At 44.9% G+C, this 19472-nt stretch overlaps 1 protein-coding gene across 3 annotated transcripts in view; it reads left to right on the plus strand.

Annotated features, from left to right (window-relative positions):
• Positions 1 to 19105, plus strand: part of TRIM44 (tripartite motif containing 44) — a 74898-nt gene extending 55793 nt beyond the window's left edge. For 2 of the 3 annotated variants that reach the window (XM_056527875.1, XM_056527873.1), the window contains exons 5-6: positions 10948 to 11066; positions 16682 to 19105. In XM_056527875.1, coding sequence (XP_056383850.1) covers positions 10948 to 11035 — 88 coding nt within the window. In that variant the 3' untranslated portion in view covers positions 11036 to 11066; positions 16682 to 19105. Of the gene's footprint in view, positions 1 to 10947; positions 11067 to 16677 lie in introns of all 3 variants that reach the window. The other variant, XM_056527874.1, reaches the window with a different exon arrangement.
• The last annotated feature ends 367 nt before the right edge of the window (positions 19106 to 19472 follow it).

A 19472-nucleotide genomic window follows, 5' to 3' on the forward strand; every position in this document is an offset into this window, starting at 1 on the left:
GGAACTGCGGGTAGCATTGTAACAATGCGAAAGGGAACGCCGCGCGCCGGCTGAAGGAATGAGATATGTCGCGCAATATATAGTAACTAGGTTTTACTTCTTTTTATAGATGGCGCCAGCACTTAGGCATAAAGGGGTACTCCGGTGGAAATTATTATTATTATTTTTTTTTTTAAATCAACTGGTGCCAGAAAGTTAAACAGATTTGTAAATTTCTTCTATTAAAAAATCTTACTTCCCGTATTTTTTGCCCTATAAGACAATTTAAAAGGAGCAAAATCTAGAAAAAAAAGATTCTGAACCAAATACAATGTAAAGTATAGGATAGTGATCATCAACCTGCGGACCTCCAGATGTTGCAAAACTACAATTCCCAGCATGCCCGGACAGCCGTTGGCTGTCCGGGCATGCCGGGAGTTGTAGTTTTGCAACATCTGGAGGTCCGCAGGTTGAAGACCACTGGTATAGGAAGTTGTACTTACGTGTCCCCGCCGCTCCGGACCGTCGCCGCTCGTCATCGCTGCCCTGGATGTCGCTGTCGCGCGTCCCGGGGGTGTCCCCGCCGCTCCGGAACGTCTCTACTGCCTGGTATCCTCGCTCTCCGTCGCCGCCATCATGTCGCTACGCACGCCGCTCCTATTGGATGACGGGACGGCGTGCGCGACGACGTGATGACGACGAAGGAGAGCGGCGGCCATGCAGGGGATCCCGGCACGGAGCAGACACAGAGGAGGCAGGTAAGGTCCCTCCCGGTGTCCCGTAAGCTGTTCGGGAGGCGGCGATTTCACCGCGGCGGTCCCGAACAGCCCGACTGAGCAGTCGGGTTAGTGTCACATTTCGCTTCAGACGCGGCGGTCAGCTTTGATCGCCACGTCTGAAGGGTTAATACAGGGCATCACCGCGATCGGTGATGTCCTGTATTAGCCGCGGGTCCCGGCCATTTGTATTTGCTGTATAAGACGCACCAACTTCCCCCCCCCCCCAGTTTTGGGGAAGAAAAACTGCGTCTTATATGGCGTAAAATATGGTATACCGATATATACAGCAGCTGATAAGTACTGGAAGGATTAAGATTTTTAAATAGAAGTAATTTACAAATCTGTTTAACGTTCTGGCATCAGGTGATTTAAAAAAAAAATGTTTTCCACTGGAGTACCCCTTTAATTTACCTTTACTGTGCAGGGGAAGAGGAATCTACATAAAATCGTACACAGAACATTTTGGAAGGTTTGGACTGAGTACTGGTGGCACATATCTGAGGTCGTATGTGGTGTTGAGCACGAATATTCGTAATGCGAATATCGGCACTTTACGATTTCGCGAATATTTAGAATATAGTGCTGTATATTCGTAATGACGAATATTCGGGGTTTTTTTTAACGTGAATTTTTATGCAAATTTTCGTTTTTTGTTTGTTTCACATGCAAATTTTTATGCACATTTTTCTTTTCACATGCCAATTGTTTATGCGCATTTTCCATGCGTATTTTCGCATGGGGAAAAAAGAGTGAATGAACATAGCGAATATGCGAATTTCTTGAACATAGGATGAATAATCGTCAATATATTGGCGAAATATCGTGAATTCGAATATGGCCCCTGCCGCTCATCACTAGTCATATGGACGGCTCACCAGCCATCCGTGTTGGTAACCTATTGCCCATCTAGGGCCAACACGATTGCAGTCTACTGGAGGGGTGGTCCCCTAAAAGAAGGGACCACAACACATAGGAGACCCCAGAATTGGAGGGAAGTTCCACTTCTACAATATCAGGTTGAGGATTTCACGCGTTGTACATTTGATCCTTTGCAGCTTTGTTCTCTAGAATTTGATATAACCGGTAGTCACTGTACATCAAGAGAAATATCGGCGCCTCCAGTGTATGCTTTATCTCTACCTGTTGTGCCGCGCCGTAAACTTTGGCGTAACATGCATCATACAGACAGCCTTGTGATGTTGATGTATGGCCCCCGAGCTCTTCTCTCCTAAACAAAGTGTCCTTTTACCGTGCAAGGAGACAGTAACGTTTAGCAAGACAAATGGAAGGTGGTGAGGAGAAGCTGAAGAGCGCGCAGCAGCGATACACGTATTTACTGGGATGTTTTATCCACCATGGCCGGAAAAGAGCAATTCCACCTAGAATTGCTTTTCGAGATATTATAATTTGCAAGACATGTTGGTGCCCATGTTGTGGTGTTCTAAGACAGTGTTAAAGGGGTACTCCGCTGCTCAGCGTTCGGAACAAACTGTTCCGAACACTGGAGCCAGGAGCACGTGACGCCATAGCCCTGCCCCCTCATGACATCACACCCACGCCCCCTCAATGCAAGTCTATGGGAGGGGGCGTGACCACCGAGCTCCACATTGGACTGTAGATGCCTTTATAAGAGGCATTTACTGTTGAATGCGGGACATATGGGGGCCGTTCCAGGACGGCGGGACATCACCCCAAAAGCGGGAATGTCCAGCCGGATCCAGGACGGTTGGGAGGTGTGCTTTAGGACCCATGTCAGTAACAACAAAATGAAAGGAAACACACTTTCATTCAGCCATTTATGCTTTTCCCTCCCCCCTTCCCAAACCTACCTGTTCAGGGAAAAACTATTCCCTACGTGTCACAGGCCCAAAGAACCCCTACTGGCAATGTCCATCAACTCCACCCTTCTGGACTCAGGTCTCCAACCTTATTCACTGTCCCCATAATGATCCCTATTCAATTGGACCTTATGAGGCCTTATTCCGGATAGGAATACCTTCTTTCCATAGCCAAGAGATGCCTATTACAAGATATGCTCCAAGCTTCACTCCCTGCCCCACCGGAATACTGTCTGAAACATCTAAAAAAAAAGGACCAAACATCTCAAAAAAAGACCAAAAAAAGGACCAAAAACCTCTTACACAAACAACTGTATTTCTCCCTCGCCATTTCAGCCCTTCTGAAATCTCTCAATCGATGTGACCCAATGATACTGAGGATCTTTAAAGGGGTACTCTGCCGAAAAACATCTTATCCCCTATCCAAAGAATAGGGGATAAGATGTCTGATGGCGGGGGGTCGGGCCGGCAGCGGCGGCATCTGTAACATGGAAGCTTGGAGCTTCCGCGTTCGTGATATCACACAACGCCCGCCCCCTCCATTCATGTCTATGGGAAGGGGCGTGGAGGCTGTAGTCGCCAGTCATCCGGGGTGCAGCACTGGAGATCGCGGGGGTCCCCAGCAGCGGGCCTCCCCGATCAGACATTTTATCTCTTATCCTTTGGATAGGGATAAGAGTTTTTTTCGGCAGAGTACCCCTTTAAGGGTTAAACTGAAAATCTAAGTCTTCGTTATAAATATAAGTCTTTGCTATAAATCTTCTTCCTCTTTCTCCTCTTCCTCCTCCTCCTCTTCTTCCTCCTCCTCTTCCTCCTCCTCTTCCTGCTCCTCTTCTTCCTCTTCTTCCTCCTCCTCGTCCTCTTCTTCTTCTTCTTCTTCTTCTCCTTCTCCTCCTCCTCCTCCTCGTCTTCTTCGTCTTCTTCCTCCTCGTCCTCCTCGTCCTCCTCTTCCTCTTCCTCTTCTTCTTCCTCCTCCTCTTCCTCCTCCTCTTCCTCCTCCTCTTCCTCATCCTCCTCCTCTTCTTCCTACTCTTCCTACTCCTCCTCCTCCTCTTCCTCCTCCTCTTCTTCCTCATCCTCCTCTTCTTCTTCCTACTCTTCCTCCTCCTCCTCCTCTTCCTCTTCTTCTTCCTACTCTTCCTCCTCCTACTCCTCTTCCTCTTATTCTTCCTACTCTTCCTCCTCCTCCTCCTCTTCTTCCTCTTCCTCCTCCTCCTCCTCTTCCTCCTCCTCCTCCTCTTCTTCCTCCTCCTCCTCCTCCTCCTCCTCCTCCTCTTCTTCCTCCTCCTCTTCTTTCTCTCTTTTTCTTGCATATTTGTTCGATCAGGATCTTATGTTACACATTATTCCACATAGGGAAACCCCAACCTAACCCGTTCTTTGGTTGGAGTGCCCTCAGAACAGTTTCTGATGCTCATGGGTAAAGACATATAGTCTAGACCTGGCCGGTAAAGTATGTACCCCCTCCTCTTCCCTCAGGTTCTGTGCTCCGATTCATGATATTTTTTCTTTGGCATTTTATTCCCTTCTCTAAGTTTAGCGCGTGACAAAATGCTGGAAGGCAACAGTTTAAAATAACACTTCTCCCCAAATGAGAATTGACTGGTAATTGTCATAGACGGAGCGCCGCGCCTCTCTCCCAGCTCTGTTACATGGTGATGGATGAGCCTCCTTTGCTGTAATAACTCTCACTTTTTATTCCCCCGTCTTTCTGTCACTGTATTTTTAATCTTTTTCTGCAATAATTTCAATCTCTTCTCCATATTAGTTTTATTATTTTTCCTCCATGGCAAGAAACTCGGAAGAAGGGGGGGGGGGGGGAAGCATCTACTGGAAACCACAGGCTATTTTTTTTATTTATTTTTTAAAGGGAAAGGTTCAATAAAACTGGTTAGAATGTGTGTGGGAAGAGGGGGCCCACATGCTTCAGGAGTGACGGGCCCTAAAGTTCCTGATGGTGTCCCTGGTGGTAATGGGGTTGTGTAGGGCCAGTTAAGACTTGTAATACTCTGGATAGAGTCAATGGTATCTCGGTAGCTTAAAGGGATACTCCGATGGAAATCTTTTTTTTTAAATCAACTGGTGCCAGAAAGTTAAACAGATTTGTAAATTACTTCTATTTGAAAATCTTAATTCTTCCAGTACTTATCAGCTGCTGTATACTACACAGGAAGTTCTTTTCTTTTTGAATTTCCTTTCTGTCTGATCACAGTGCTCTCTGCTGACACCTCTGTCCATGTCAGGAACTGTCCAGAGCAGGAGAGGTTTGCTATGGGGATTTATTCCTACACTAGACAGTGCCTAAAATGAACAGAGGTGTCAGCAGAGAGCACTGTGGTCAGACAGAAAAGAAATTCAGAAAGAAAATAACTTCTTGTGGATCATACAGCAGCTGATAAGTACTGGAAGGATTAAGATTTTTTAATAGAAGTAATTTACAAATCTGTTTAATTTTCTGGCACCAGTTGATAAAAAAAAAAGGTTTTCCAGTGGAGTACCCCTTTAAGTGAGTGCACTTTCCCCCCTTTTTGTTATAACATTCAAGCAGCCGACAACACTATTCAGAAAGCTCCCCCATTGTGTGTATATCTGTGTCGTACACGCCGTCCCGTCTGATCCCATACAGAGACATTGGCAGAGAATAAAAGGTCGTCCATGTTTTATTTTCGCATTAACAATTCCCTATAATTTCCTTCCCCATATCGCAGCTTGAGAGAAACGCATTAAAAGCTGCGCATCTGCTCCCAGTGATAAGATGGCGGGCAGCGTGGGACGGCGCTCTCGCTGCAGGGCGGACAGAGAAATTACTACATAGTTCATTAACAGCAGAACAGATATCCAAATGGAGAGCAGAACTTTCCTGCTGTACATGATCTGCCTGATGTATGGGGGACGGCAGATAACCCATGAAGTTAATCTAAAATAAAGCGGGCCGCGCCGTATCTCTACTTATATACTTATTCCCAATCCTCCCCCTGAAGATCACAGCCCAAGGGGTAACAACACCCGGCGGGGACAGAAATACTGATCTAGATTTCATAAAGGACATGCTAGGAAGTAAACAGGGCTTTCTTATTTCCCTTCATGTTAGCATTTCTGGGTCCTCCTGCCCTCCCTTCTTTTTCCTAATTCCTTCCTTATCTTTCCATTCCTTCCTTCCTTTTTTCCTCCCTCTGTCCTTCCTTTCTCCTTCCCTCCATGTCTCCCTTCCTTCCTCTTGTCATTCCCTCTGGCCTATCTTTTTTCTTATTCCTTTTATATTCTATCTGCCACTTCCTTACCTCCTACCTTCTTTCTCATTTCTATTAGACTGTTGAGACCCAATTAGCTCCGAGCAGGCTATAACTACCCCTCCCCCTTACTACAATAATTAATTAAATAATAACTGACACAACAACAATTCAACTTTTCCGTGGGTGGGGATCGGCCACAGCTTTATTTATAAAATTACTTATATAAATAACAATTTAACTGTAACAAAGACACCGATTGGCTTCTTGCCAACCCGAGAGGTGCTGCCACACCGTCCTGTGTGGAGGTCTACCCCGGGTTGACCCCGCTTTCACCGTCTTCTTACCGCCAAGCTGTGACTTACAATAAACAGAGATACAAAAAGGGAGGGAGGGAGGGCAAAACTCCGGGTCCTGGGCAGATTGAGGGGGGAAGGGAGGCACCACAGCTATAAATACCCAGGGGAGGGCCCCTGAAAGCCCGGGAAACTATTACACCCCTGATTGGTGCACTCCTTCCCCCCCCCCCCCCCCCCACCCATGGGACATACCACTATAGTTACCAACAAGTTTTTACAGGCGGGGGAGGGGGCTAAAAACCTTGCCTGTATATTTCTTAACCCCTTAACTGCTCACCAGTCAGGGGGCAAGCTAGTTATGCACAGCTTGCCCCTCCATATTCTTCGTTCTCTCCCTTCTTCCTTCTTTCCTTCCCTTCATCACTTCTTTCATCACTCCCTTTCTTCCTTCCTTCATCCTGCCTTTCATTCTTTCTTTTTTCCGAATTCATTATTTTCCTTTCTTTCTTTCTTTCTTTCTTTCTGCCTCCCTCCCTCCCTCCTTCCCTCCCTTCTTCCTTCCTTCCTTCCTTCCCTCCCTCCCTTCTTCCTTCCTTCCCTCCCTTCTTCCTTCCCTCCTTCCTTCCCTCCCTCCTTCCTTCCCTCCCTTCTTCCTTCCCTCCCTCCGTCCCTCCCTCTCTTCTTCCTTCCTTCCTTCCTTCCTTCCTTCCCTCCCTTCTTCCTTCCTTCCTTCCTTCCTTCCCTTTATTCTTTATTTCATTACTCCCTCCCTTCCTTCCTTCCTTCCTTCCTTCCTTCCCTCCCTCCCTTCTTCCTTCCTTCCTTCCTTCCTTCCTTCCCTCCCTCTCTTCTTCCTTCCTTCCTTCCTTCCTTCCTTCCCTCCCTCCCTTCTTCCTCCCTTCCTTCCTCCCTTCCTTTCATTCTTTCTTTTCTTCTAATTCCTTCTTTTCTTTCTTCCCTCCCCCCCTTCTATATCCCTTCCTTCCTTCCTTCATCACTTTTCCATTCCTCCCTGACTTTTATTCTTTCTTTCTTCTTTTCTTACCTTCCTCATCCCTCCCTTCCTCCCCTTTCTCTGTTCCTTCCCTTTGTCCTCTCTTATTTCTTATTCTTTTTCTATTCTCTCTGACACCTTCCCTTCTACATTCTTTCTCATTACCTTCCTATAGTTCCTATTTCCTTTCTCCTCTCTATGGCCAGAGGGGCTCAAAGCTCCCTAATCTCACATCCCTAGAGCAGTGTTTCCCAACCAGGAAGCCTCCAGCTGTTGCAAAACTACAACTCCCAGCATGCCCGGACAGCCGAAGGCTGTCCGGGCATGCTGGGAGTTGTAGTTTTGCAACAGCTGGAGGCACCCTGGTTGAGAAACCCGCTCAGGGTGTTACCTCTGCACCCATATAGCTATACTCCTGGCATAACTCACTGTACTATTAAACACAGTAGAATCCATCTACAAAGGGCATAAAAGATCTGGTTCGGTGGGCTGCAAATATGTTTAGCATTCTGCTTTATGCATCTAGGTAGCCCAAGCCAAGTTTTATCAAGGCTCCAGAGTTTAGTGAGGGACTCATGACCTTTCAGTGCCCAGGGGTCAAATCACTAGCCTACCCCTGTCCTCCTCTGATATAGCCAGATAGATATTGTCCTATGTCATTCTAATATATATATATATATATATATATATATATATATATGTATATATCTCCCATATAACCCTAAGCAGGTAAACGCGGTGTGGCCGTCCTTAGTACGGGCCCCAGAAATAGGATCCCACTTAGATTTACTCCATTTTGAATTTTCTTTCTGTCTGGCCACAGTGCTCTCTGCTGACACCTCTGTCCATTTTAGGAACTGTCCAGAGCAGGAGAGGTTTTCTATGGGGATTTGCTTCTACTCTGAACAGTTGGACAGAGGTGTCAGCCAAGAGCACTTTGGTCAGACAGAAAGGAAATTCAAAAAGAAAAGAACTTCCTGTGGAGCTTACAGCAGCTGATAAGTACTGGAAGAATTAAGATTTTTCAAATAGAAGTAATTTACATATCTGTTTAACTTTCTGGCACCAGTTGATTTAAAAAAAAAAAAAAGTTTTCGATTGGAGCACCCCTTTAAGAGTTATCATGGAGTAGACAACATAGCGTTCTTCTAGAAACAGCGCCACTCTTGTCCTCAGATTATATGTGGTATTGCAGCTGTGTTCCGTCAAAGCAAATAGAGCTAAAGTGGTTACTTCCATGTGTATAAATTCTGGTTTCTATCCTGTTATAGCTCCTAATTCCCTTGTTTATGTTGCATGCAGTTCACTGAGGAGGAGGAGGTGTCCCCTTGCTTTCCCTTGCATCTCATACAGAACATTAATAGTTAATTAATAATGTTCTGGCTAGCTGAAGCACAGACTGGGACAAAGTCCAGTCCTTTCTGGAACCAGTTGATTTTTTTTTTTTAAATTCCGGTGGCGTACCCCTTTAAACCCTGATTAAATTACTTTACCTTATAATTACTTGTCAAAAAAAAAAATTCCCAAAAAATGTTTCTCGACTGTGTCCCACTAACACATTTTTGGGGAAAAAAATCCATTTTTAGAAAGCCAGTAGCTCTCCTAATAATAATCTCTGTTTAGCGAGCAGGAAAGTAGGGCAATTTTTCATTATTAATTATAATTTTATCTTGAAGCGTAATCCCCCAAAGTGCGCTTGTCACAGACTGACTGTCGGGAAGACAAAACCATTGGTGGGCAACAAATTAACCCCGAGTGGGCCTGCCGACAGCTGGGCTCCGAATACGTTAACCTTGTCTTCAGTCAAAAACGCAATAACCTGTATGGTATCTAATCCCTTGTGGTCATTCCACCCTCTATATAAGCTGCTAGGGCCCGTCCATCCGTATCGGCGTCCGCGCGGTGACGGTATATGGTGTCTCCATCTCCCGGTGGTATCATAGGCCTCATTAGAGACTTGTTAAGCTTTGGCGTGGGTTGATTTTCTGCTTGATTTTTGAAGATGAAGAAAAAGGAGATTACAGAAGTGTTGAGCGGAGCTTTCTCCGGCACGCACCGCCAAGATTAATGAGTTCGTCAAAAAAAAAAAAAAAAATTCAGACAGCAGATGTTATGGGGGGTACAATGCCTCTCAGGTACTGAAATATGTAGATGGAGAACCAGACCGTAGACGAAATTGCCTACAACTTTACTGAGCAAAATGTGTCGGAATCCATAAACATGTCTGCATTCAAAATAAAATAAAATAAAAAAAATAAAAAATAAAAATCTAGAAAAAATGTAATTAAAATAAAAACTCGAAAAAAGATCAGTCTACTCAACGGGATCGGTGCTGGATTATCAACAAAAGGAAAGGTGGAGCGGTTGCCCGTAGGAAACATTTGAATTTACATTTGAAAAATGACAGTGTAAACCTGATCGGTTGCTACGGGCAACCTCGATTAACCCCATAAATTCTTTTTTGCCCGTTTTGTGAAATTGCGATTTACGGTTTTTGACAGATTTCTCAATGAACAGAGGAGACATTTGAGTGGAATTTAGTAGAACGTTTTGTATAATACAGGGTGATAGCGTTAGAGTCTATTCACACGGTGGAATTCCCGCCAGCGGAATTCCACCTCAAATGAAACCCAATACACTTCTATGGAATTCTGCACTCCCGTTGACACTTCGGAATTTCCGCTTGCGGAAATTCCGAAGTGTCAACGGGAGTGCAGAATCCCAATAGAAGTGTATTGGGCATTCATTTGAGGCGGAAATTCCGCCGTGTGAATAGACCTCTACTGTGGTAGATAGAGGGCGGCAAAACCATGATGCAGCGAAGCGGTTTTTAATGGTCTTTATGGAGGACTCCATTGGATTTTTATTTTATTTTTTATTTACTTATTTATTTATTTATGTTTGCATGAAATAAGCTGGGATTTTTTAAGCTGAAAAATACAGATTTTGGTGTATGATCCTACTGGGAGTTGTAGTTTCCCAGCAACTACAAGCTATACAGACCGAATGAATCATTACTCTTAGCTAAGGTCATTTCTGGAAAACGTCATCTATGTAGCGTAACTACCATTTCCTTAATTCCCCTGATAATAAACAATGTTTTATTGGATTTTGGAGCCAGTGGGGCTGTGTGTGTTTTTCAATCAATACTCAGTAAAAAGGAGGACCCTTGCCATAGCTGTAGAGAAATAATAGGGGCTGAGAGGATTGGTGGTCTTCATGTGCCTATAAAGCCTGATCTGTAGTCTGTCCTCCCGCCTCTGTAGAGCAGATAGTGAGTAATTTAGAGATGCCACAAGGCTCAGGGACACCGGCAAGGTCATCCATTAGAGAAGGATATTGGGGAATCACTTAATGGCATGTTGCAGAGGGGGCTGGTCGATGAGGTCATCCTCCATCGCTCTGTATCCAGGGAAGTCACATTTCCCAAGCTCGAATGAGACAAAAAACAGCTTTAATTAAGTGGAGTAAACTCCTCCTGTGTGGGAAGCGATTTGCTGGCCTCATGCCATGATACTGAAAAGACACACAACTAGTTCTTGAGCCAAGTACTCTAAGCAAAAAAATCTCGTTCTTCACGTCATTGGCCGGCAAGGTGCCTGGCGATATTGGCAAGGAATAAAGCTAAATTGTAAACATGACCTGGATGCGGGTGCAGGGGGCACATCACTCCTTGTAAGAAAGTAAGAAAGTAATGAAATCAGTCCTGGGAGAGCTGTAATTCTGATGTTCCCTGTGATATTGTGATGTTATTATACATATCACCATTGATTTTCCCATCCTTCCCTCCTGAACCGCTCTATAATGGGATTGTGTTTTAATCCTCAGGGTTGAAGAGACTGCGGCTGATTCAGCAGCTGAAGAATGCTCTCATACAAGATTTCGTAGCCCCCCTCCAGGCAATGGACCGTGGTGAAGGGCAGCGGGCCACACTGCAGACACATCAGGTATGGTGACTAGGACAATAGACTCGTCTGTATACTCCGAAACAGGAGCTACCATACAACATGCAGTAGAGAACATCTTAATTTTCTTACAAAATACACTCACTGACCACTTTATAAAGGTACATCTTGCTAAAACTTGGTCGGACCCCCTTCATATTCTCTACAAGGTTCTGAAAACATTCCTCAGAGATTTCTCTCCATACGGACATGATGACATCACATGGTTCCTCCATATGGACATGATGACATCATACAGTTCCCCATATAGACATGATGACATCACACAGTTCCTCCATATAAACATGATGACATCACATGGTTCCTCCATATGGACATGATGACATCACATGGTTCCTCCATATGGACATGATGACATCATACAGTTCCCCATATAGACATGATGACATCACACAGTTCCTCCATATAAACATGATGACATCACATGGTTCCTCCATATGGACATGATGACATCATACAGTTCCTCTATATGGACATGATGACATCACACAGTTCCTCCATATAGACATGATGACATCACACAGTTCCTCCATATAGACATGATGACATCACACACTTCCTCCATATGGACATGATGACATCACACAGTTCCTCTATATGGACATGATGACATCACACAGTTCCTCCATATAGACATGATGACATCACACAGTTCCTCCATATGGACATGATGACATCACACAGTTCCTCCATATAGACATGATGACATCACACACTTCCTCCATATGGACATGATGACATCACACAGTTCCTCCATATAGACATGATGACATCACACACTTCCTCCATATGGACATGATGACATCACACAGTTCCTCTATATGGACATGATGACATCACACAGTTCCTCCATATGGACATGATGACATCACACAGTTGCTGTATTAGGTTCTAGACTGCAAGGGCCCTAGTCTCCTATTATATGTTATCATTTGTTACTTATTTTTAGTCATATTTTTAAATTAATTGTAAATTTAGAGCATTTTATGACTTAGAGGTATGATTATCCATTTATAAATTGCCTCCAAGGACTTCACTGTCACTTCAACCACTGGAATACTATTACTCTGAATATGATAATAATGGAGGCACTCTGATTGTAAAGGGTAGACTAATGTATGCAGAATAACTTTCCAATTACATGTTATTAAAAAATATTTTTTTTTCTATTTCATTTTCCACTTTGAAAAAATTACCACTAGAGGTCTCCATACCAGTCCTGGCCGCAAGCCCTTTTTATAGATTTTAGACTCATTCTGGTGTCGTAAATCTCAGACTGCAGCCAGGACACACACAAGCTCAGCACTGCTCCCCGCCTGTCAATCAGACAGGCAGGAGCCAGCACTGTGATCATAGCACAGCAGGGCATACTCCTGACCCTGCCTTACTGCAGACCCTCATTCATTTTACTACCGGAGCTCTGATCTTTCTTTCTCTCTGCACATGCAGTTGTAAACAGAGAGGAGAAGATTCAGAGCTGCCAGCTGAGCTTGTCTGTGTCCTGGCTGCAGTCTGAGATTTAGGACTCCAGCATGAGTCTGAAATCTATATAAAGGGCTTGCGGCCAGGACTGGTAGGGAGACCCCTAGTGGTCTTTTTTTCAAAGTGGAAAATTAAATAGAAAGAAGCATATTTTTGAATAACATACAATTGGAAAGTTATTCTGCATACATTAATCTATAATGTATCAAACTTTTTTTGATGAAAGGTACCCTTTCAGATGGGGGTGTGGCCTGTACTCATGGGTGGGGTTAACATACAAAAATACTCTTCTTCATAGTTTTTCTCCCTTTTCCTTAAAGGGGTACTCCTCTGCTAGACATCTTATCCCCCTATCCAAAGGGGATCTCCTGCAGACACCAAACAAACGCCAGGTTCCTGCGGGAGTGGTGGTCAGAGCCACGCCCCCCTCGTGACGTCACACCATGCCCCCTCCATTCATGTCTATGGGAGGGGGCGTGTCGGTCGACACGCCCCCTCCCATAGACATGAATGGAGGGGGCAAGGCATGACCCCCCGACCACTGCCTCCGCTGGAGCGCCGGAGTACCCCTTTAACTCTTGGCATCCCGTACAGTTCGGACTCATCTGTTCTTCATTGCGCCGTGTACCGTACACGTATCGGGACCAGACATTTCTGGAGGATCCTGTATTATTTTCCAGTCTGTTGCGGCCACGTTCCGCCTTGATGGTTTTTTGATGGAGTGTTTGTATGGGGTATTGATTTTATGTTGCTCTCGTGGGGATTGTTTCATACAATGACTCGTGTTGCCGGGTTCACATTAGATTTCAGCTTTCTCTCTGTACTTATTACGTGTCTTAAATCCTCCATTCTCGCTCCTTATTTTCTGTAATAAAATGATGCGTTTACGGTCCCTGGTTATAAACAGCCGCTGAGCTGCGCACAATGGGTGACTGTCATAAGGGCCATTGATCCCTGGGAGAGATGTCTTGGCCTGTGCACATTAACTGTGGCTATATATACTGTCACACTGCAGAGTGCGGTATATAAAAGACAAGACTGTCATAGTGATGGGAAAGTGGGAAAAATGCCGCTATATAGGTCTCCCATTATTACCGTCTTACAGCATCGTGTGAATGACATTACTAGCAGGGCCATCAGCGGTATCCCATTAATGGGGCCATCAGAGTGACCGCACTAATAGCACCATCAGAGTGACCCCACTAATAGCACCATCACAGTGACCCACTAATAGCACCATCAGAGTGACCCCACTAATAGCACCATCAGAGTGACCCACTAATAGCACCATCAGAGTGACTCCACTAATAGCACCATCAGAGTGACCCACTAATAGCACCATCAGAGTGACCCCACTAATAGCACCATCAGAGTGACTCCATTAATAGCACCATCAGAGTGACCCACTAATAGCACCATCAGAGTGACCCACTAATAGCACCATCAGAGTGACTCCATTAATAGCACCATCAGAGTGACCCCACTAATAGCACCATCAGAGTGACTCCATTAATAGCGCCATCAGAGTGACCCCATTAATAGCACCATCAGAGTGACCCACTAATAGCACCATCAGAGTGACTCCATTAATAGCACCATCAGAGTGACCCCACTAATAGCACCATCAGTGACCCCATTAATAGTAACATTAGAGTGACTCCATTAATACTGCCATTAAAAGGACATTGGTAATACTGCCATTAGTCTGACCCCATTAATAATGCCATTAGAGTGACCCCATTAATTCTGCCATCAGAGTGACCCCATTAATTCTGCCATCAGAGTGACTCCATAAATACATCAGAGTGACCCCATTAATAGCAACATCAGATTAATTGTATGTGCCCCCCACATGAACATCGCCAAACCTGTTAGAAGAGTGCCCAAAATACAGCACTGGCTGAGTGCAAAGTTGTAATTGGGGCTCAGGGGTCTCCAGTTGTGTCATTGGTGCCCACTACAGCAGTTTGTCCCAGACCGGGGTCTATCATATCCTAGGACTACATGATGGGCTGTCTGGGGTTCTTTTGGTAATGACAGTCTGTCACCCCATATATAGTGTTTCTGTGAGAGCAGTGAACCAGGGAGAATTGGTGCAGATCAGTGCTGCTGTATATTGGGGTCTGAATTGTATTTTGGGGTGTAAAATCTGAAACCCATACAAAGAGTTAAAGGGGTGCTCTGGTGGAAAGCCATTTTTTTCAAATCATCTGGCTCCAGAAAGTTAAACAGATTTGTAAATTACTTCTATATAAAAATCTTAATCCTTCCAGTACTTATCAGATGCTGTATGCTCCAGCGGAAACTGAGTACAGTAGTTATTTTCTGTCTGACCACAGTGCTCTCTGCTGCCACCTCTGTCTGTGTCAGGAACTGTCCAGAGTAGGAGCAAATCCCCATAGCAAACCTCGCCTTCACTGGACAGTTCCTGACATGGACAGAGGTGGCAGCAGAGAGCACTGTGATCAGACAGAAAAGAACTATACAACTTCCTTTGGAGTATACAGCAGCTGATAAGTACTGGAAGGATTAAGATTTTTTTATTAGAAGTAATTTACAAATCTGTTTTAACTTTCTGGCACCAGTTGATTTGCAAAAGATTGTTTTCCACCAGAGTACCCCTTTAAAAAAGTTTGGTCCGAACATCATTATTAGGGATATGCTACCTGGCCGTGGTGGTAAATAGTGCCGTGTGACCATGCCAACCGTACAGATAGGTCAGGATTAGGAGTCCTTAAATCATAGTCTCAAACTGTGGCCCTCCAGATGTTGCAAAACTTCAACTCCCAGCATGCCCGGACAGCCAACGGCTGTCCGGGCATGCTGGGAGTTGAAATTTTGCAACATCTGGAGGGCCACAGTTTGATACCAGTGGTATAGTGGATCCAGTTAGTAGCCGATCCTTGCTTACTTGCCCCAAGGGGCATAGCTATAGGGGGTGTAGAGGTAGCAGTCGCACCGGGGCCCTGGTGTCCTAGGGGGCCCTGAAGCACATCTGCCCCATAAGAGACCTGTATTATAAATGGCCCATGGTGCCCTGTTGCAGATTCAAAGTGCCTACAAAGAGTCCACTAAGGGGGCCAAGCACAGAGCCGCTTATTTGCACCTTCACATTTAAAGGGGTACTCCGGTGGAAAACTTATTTTTTTTTTTTTTTTTTTTTATCAACTGGTGCCAGAAAGTTAAACAGATTTGTAAAGTACTTCTATTAAAAAAATCTTAATCCGTCCAGTACTTATTAGCTGCTGAATACTACAGAGGAATTTTTTTTTCTTTTTGGAACACAGAGCTCTCTGCTGACATCACGAGCACAGTGCTCTCTGCTGACCTCTGCTGTCCATTTTAGGAACTGTCCAGAGCAGCATATGTTTTCTATGGGGATTTTCAGTTCTTAAAATGGACAGATATGTCAGCAGAGAGCACTGTGCTGGTGATGTCAGCAGAGAGCTCTGTGTTCCAAAAAAAAAAAAAAAACATTTCCTCTGTAGTATTCAGCAGCTAATAAGTACTGGAAGGATTAAGATTTTTTTTAATTTTTTTTTTAATAGAAGTCATTTACAAATCTGTTTAACTTTCCGGCACCAGTTGAGTTTTCTACCGGAGTACCCCTTTAACATTCAAGCCCCATGGAAATCAATAGAAGCCGTGTAGCGCGAGTGAAAGGAAATCCTGCAAGTAACATCACCGTGAAATCTGTAACGTACAACTTGAGGATGCATCCAGCCCCGGCTCTGAAAGGGTCCGGCACAAAGCTTCTTCCCCACAGCGTGTATCCCGGGGTCAGGCTTTGGATTAGTAGGACAGCATTGCTTTTAGTTGGGTCTCTGATCTCCAAGGTGATCTTGCTCTGATCTCCAGCTATGTATAATGTTGGCCTGCAGCCTATTATAGTAGGCTGACAGCATCTTTGTCATGTCCTCCTATTATCTCCTAACCCTTTCTCCCGCCCCCAACCTATTAGGACAGGATACAATAAGAGTCTCCGTTCTCTTCACACGCCACGGCTAAACCGTTGACAATACACTGAGTCGGTGGGTGGTGAGGGTGGGTGTTCTGCCCGCTTGTGCCCATGGTGACGTCACAAAATCTCACTGTGCCTCTTTTGTTTCCCGTAGGAGATGGAGTCTCTTCTTGGACATCTTCGCATGCTTCGATCTCCTGCTTCTACAGTGTTACAGAAGATTAGACCTCCTTCTCGTGGACTTTTATATCCAAGCCTCGGAGAACTCCTAAAAAAATCCTAAAAAAATCCTACTGTGAACTCCTAAGGGCTGGAATTATTCTTCTGCAACTAAATCGTGTTCACTTTATTAGATAAAACATTTTTTGTATATGATAAAAAAAAAAAAAACTCATAGGGGTCGTCCGTCCCGACATATTTTTTAAATTACGGGCTCAAGCTGGCTTAAAGGGGTCCTCCAGTTTAGAAAAATGTATCCCCTTCCTAATGGATAGGGGATAAGTGTCTGATCGTGGGGGGTCCGACTGCTGCCCATGCCCTGGGCATGGAGAGAGCTGGGGCGTCGGGCAGGAGATCGCGGGGAGTCCCAGTGGTCGGGCCCCTCGCGATCGGGCATTTATCCTCTATCCTTTACATAATTTTTCTAAACTGGACTAATCTTTTAAATTAAATACTCACCTACCCGATCCCCCACTGCTGCCGTCCCAATGGTGTCCAGTTCTGGCTCAACTTCCTTCTGTTGTCTTCTCTACACAAAGGAAGTACCTGTTAGGCCCATCATTGCCCGAGGTGGGTCACCGGTAGGTGAAGGTTCATTTTGTGTCGAAAATGAAAGCTGTAAGTGCTGCTCATCCTGGACCAAGCACCGTTGGGACGGCAGCAGTGGGAATACTGGGAAGGTGAGTATACCTTCTTTTTAAGTATTTTAAACCAACCTCAACTCATAAATCAACATTCTGCAAGGCCTGAGGAACCCCTTTGTTCTCTGATATTCTTTGCATATTTCCAGAAACAGTGCCACCCTTTTTCCATGGGCTATTCCTGGTATTGCAGTCAATTGAGCTGAGCTGTGATACCAGACAGAGCCCGTGGACAAAAGGACTGCTGTTTCTTTGGGAAAAAAATATAAATACATAATAATTATAATAATATGAAAAAATGACAATAGGGTGAGGGGTTGTGGGGCATTATATAAAACATAGGACAATGGTTTGAAGGGGTATTCTTCATATAAAGTTGATTGGTGGGGGCGAAAGCTGGGGACCTCCCCAATGCTGAAAATGTCCTCTAAATGAAAAGGGCAGCAGTGCGCATGTGTGACCGGTGCTCCATTCATTCTCTATGGGGCTTCCGAAAATTGTCTAGCTCAGCGCTTTGTGCTCCATTCATTCTCTATGGGGCTTCTGGACATTGTCCAGCTCAGCGATCTGTCCTCCATTCACATTCACTCTGTGTTCTCTGAATGAATGGGGCAGCAGTGCGCATGTGTGACCGGTGCTCCATTCATTCTCTATGGGGCTTCCGAAAATTGTCTAGCTCAGCGCTTTGTGCTCCATTCATTCTCTATGGGGCTTCTGGACATTGTCCAGCTCAGCGATCTGTCCTCCATTCACATTCACTCTGTGTTCTTGTGATAGCTGTCAGACCCCCACCAATCTGCTACTTATCCTCCTAGTCCAGTGTTTCCCAACCAGAGTGCTGAGCTGTGATACCCGACAAAGCCCATGGACAAAAGGGGTGCTGTTTCTTTGGGAGAAAAAATATAAATAAATAATAATTCTAATAATTGTATTAAAAACTGACAATAGGGTGAGGGGTTGTGGGGCATTATACATAACATAGGACAATGGTTGTGGGGCATTATACATAACATAGGACAACAAGCTCAGCGCTCTGTGCTCCATTCTTTCTCTATGGGGCTTCTGGACATTGTCAAGCTCAGCGCTCTGTCCTCCATTCACATTCACTCTGTTCTCTGAATGAATGAGGCAGCAGTGCACATGTGTGACTGGTGCTCCATTCATTCTCTATGGGGCTTCCAAACATTGTCCAGCTCAGCGCTCTGTGCTCCATTCATTCTCTATGGGGCGTCTGGACATTGTCCAGCTCAGCGCTCTGTGCTCCATTCATTCTCTATGGGGCTTCCAAACATTGTCCAGCTCAGCGCTCTGTGCTCCATTCATTCTCTATGGAGCCTCTGGACATTGTCCAGCTCAGCACTCTGTGCTTCATTCACATTCACTCTGTGTTCTCGTGATAGCATTCGGACACCCACCAATCTGCTACTTATCCTCCTAGTCCAGTGTTTCCCAACCAGAGTGCCTCCAGCTGTAGCAAAACTACAACTCCCAGAATGCCCGGACAGCCAAAGGCTGTCCGGGCATGCTGAGAGGTGTAGTTTTGCAACAGCTGGAGGCACACTGGTTAAGAAACACTGCCCCCTGTGGGTAGGCGGATATGTTTCTCAACTTGTTTCTCAACTAGACACTGTGTTATAGCATCTGCAGACATGACCTCCCACCATGTGCAGTGCGCCTGTAATTAACATACAGAGACCAATAAATCCTATAGTGTCGTATATCATTCCAGAATCCATGGGAATCGCTCTTCGTTATCGTTACTCGTTATCGCTCTTCGTTATCGTTACTCGTTATCGCTCTTCGTTATCGTTACTCGTTATCGCTCTTCGTTATCGTTACTCGTTATCATTTCAGCACATGTAGCTACATAAACTGAAGCGTAAATACAGGTTATTTTGAAAGTGAAACAAACATATAATCAAAAGTTGCATGCTGCTATGGCGGCCCTACTCGTTGTCACCCAGCTTTCCCAGAACCAAACATCGGAAAACTTGTAGGACTTTTTATAGGTAGAAGAGGAAGATCGAGCGCCTAAAGGGGTACTCTGGAAGGGGCAAAAAATAGTTTTTAAATCAATTGGTACTA

This window comes from Hyla sarda, chromosome 6 (assembly GCF_029499605.1).
Source record: "Hyla sarda isolate aHylSar1 chromosome 6, aHylSar1.hap1, whole genome shotgun sequence".
Taxonomy (NCBI): Eukaryota; Metazoa; Chordata; class Amphibia; order Anura; family Hylidae; genus Hyla; species Hyla sarda.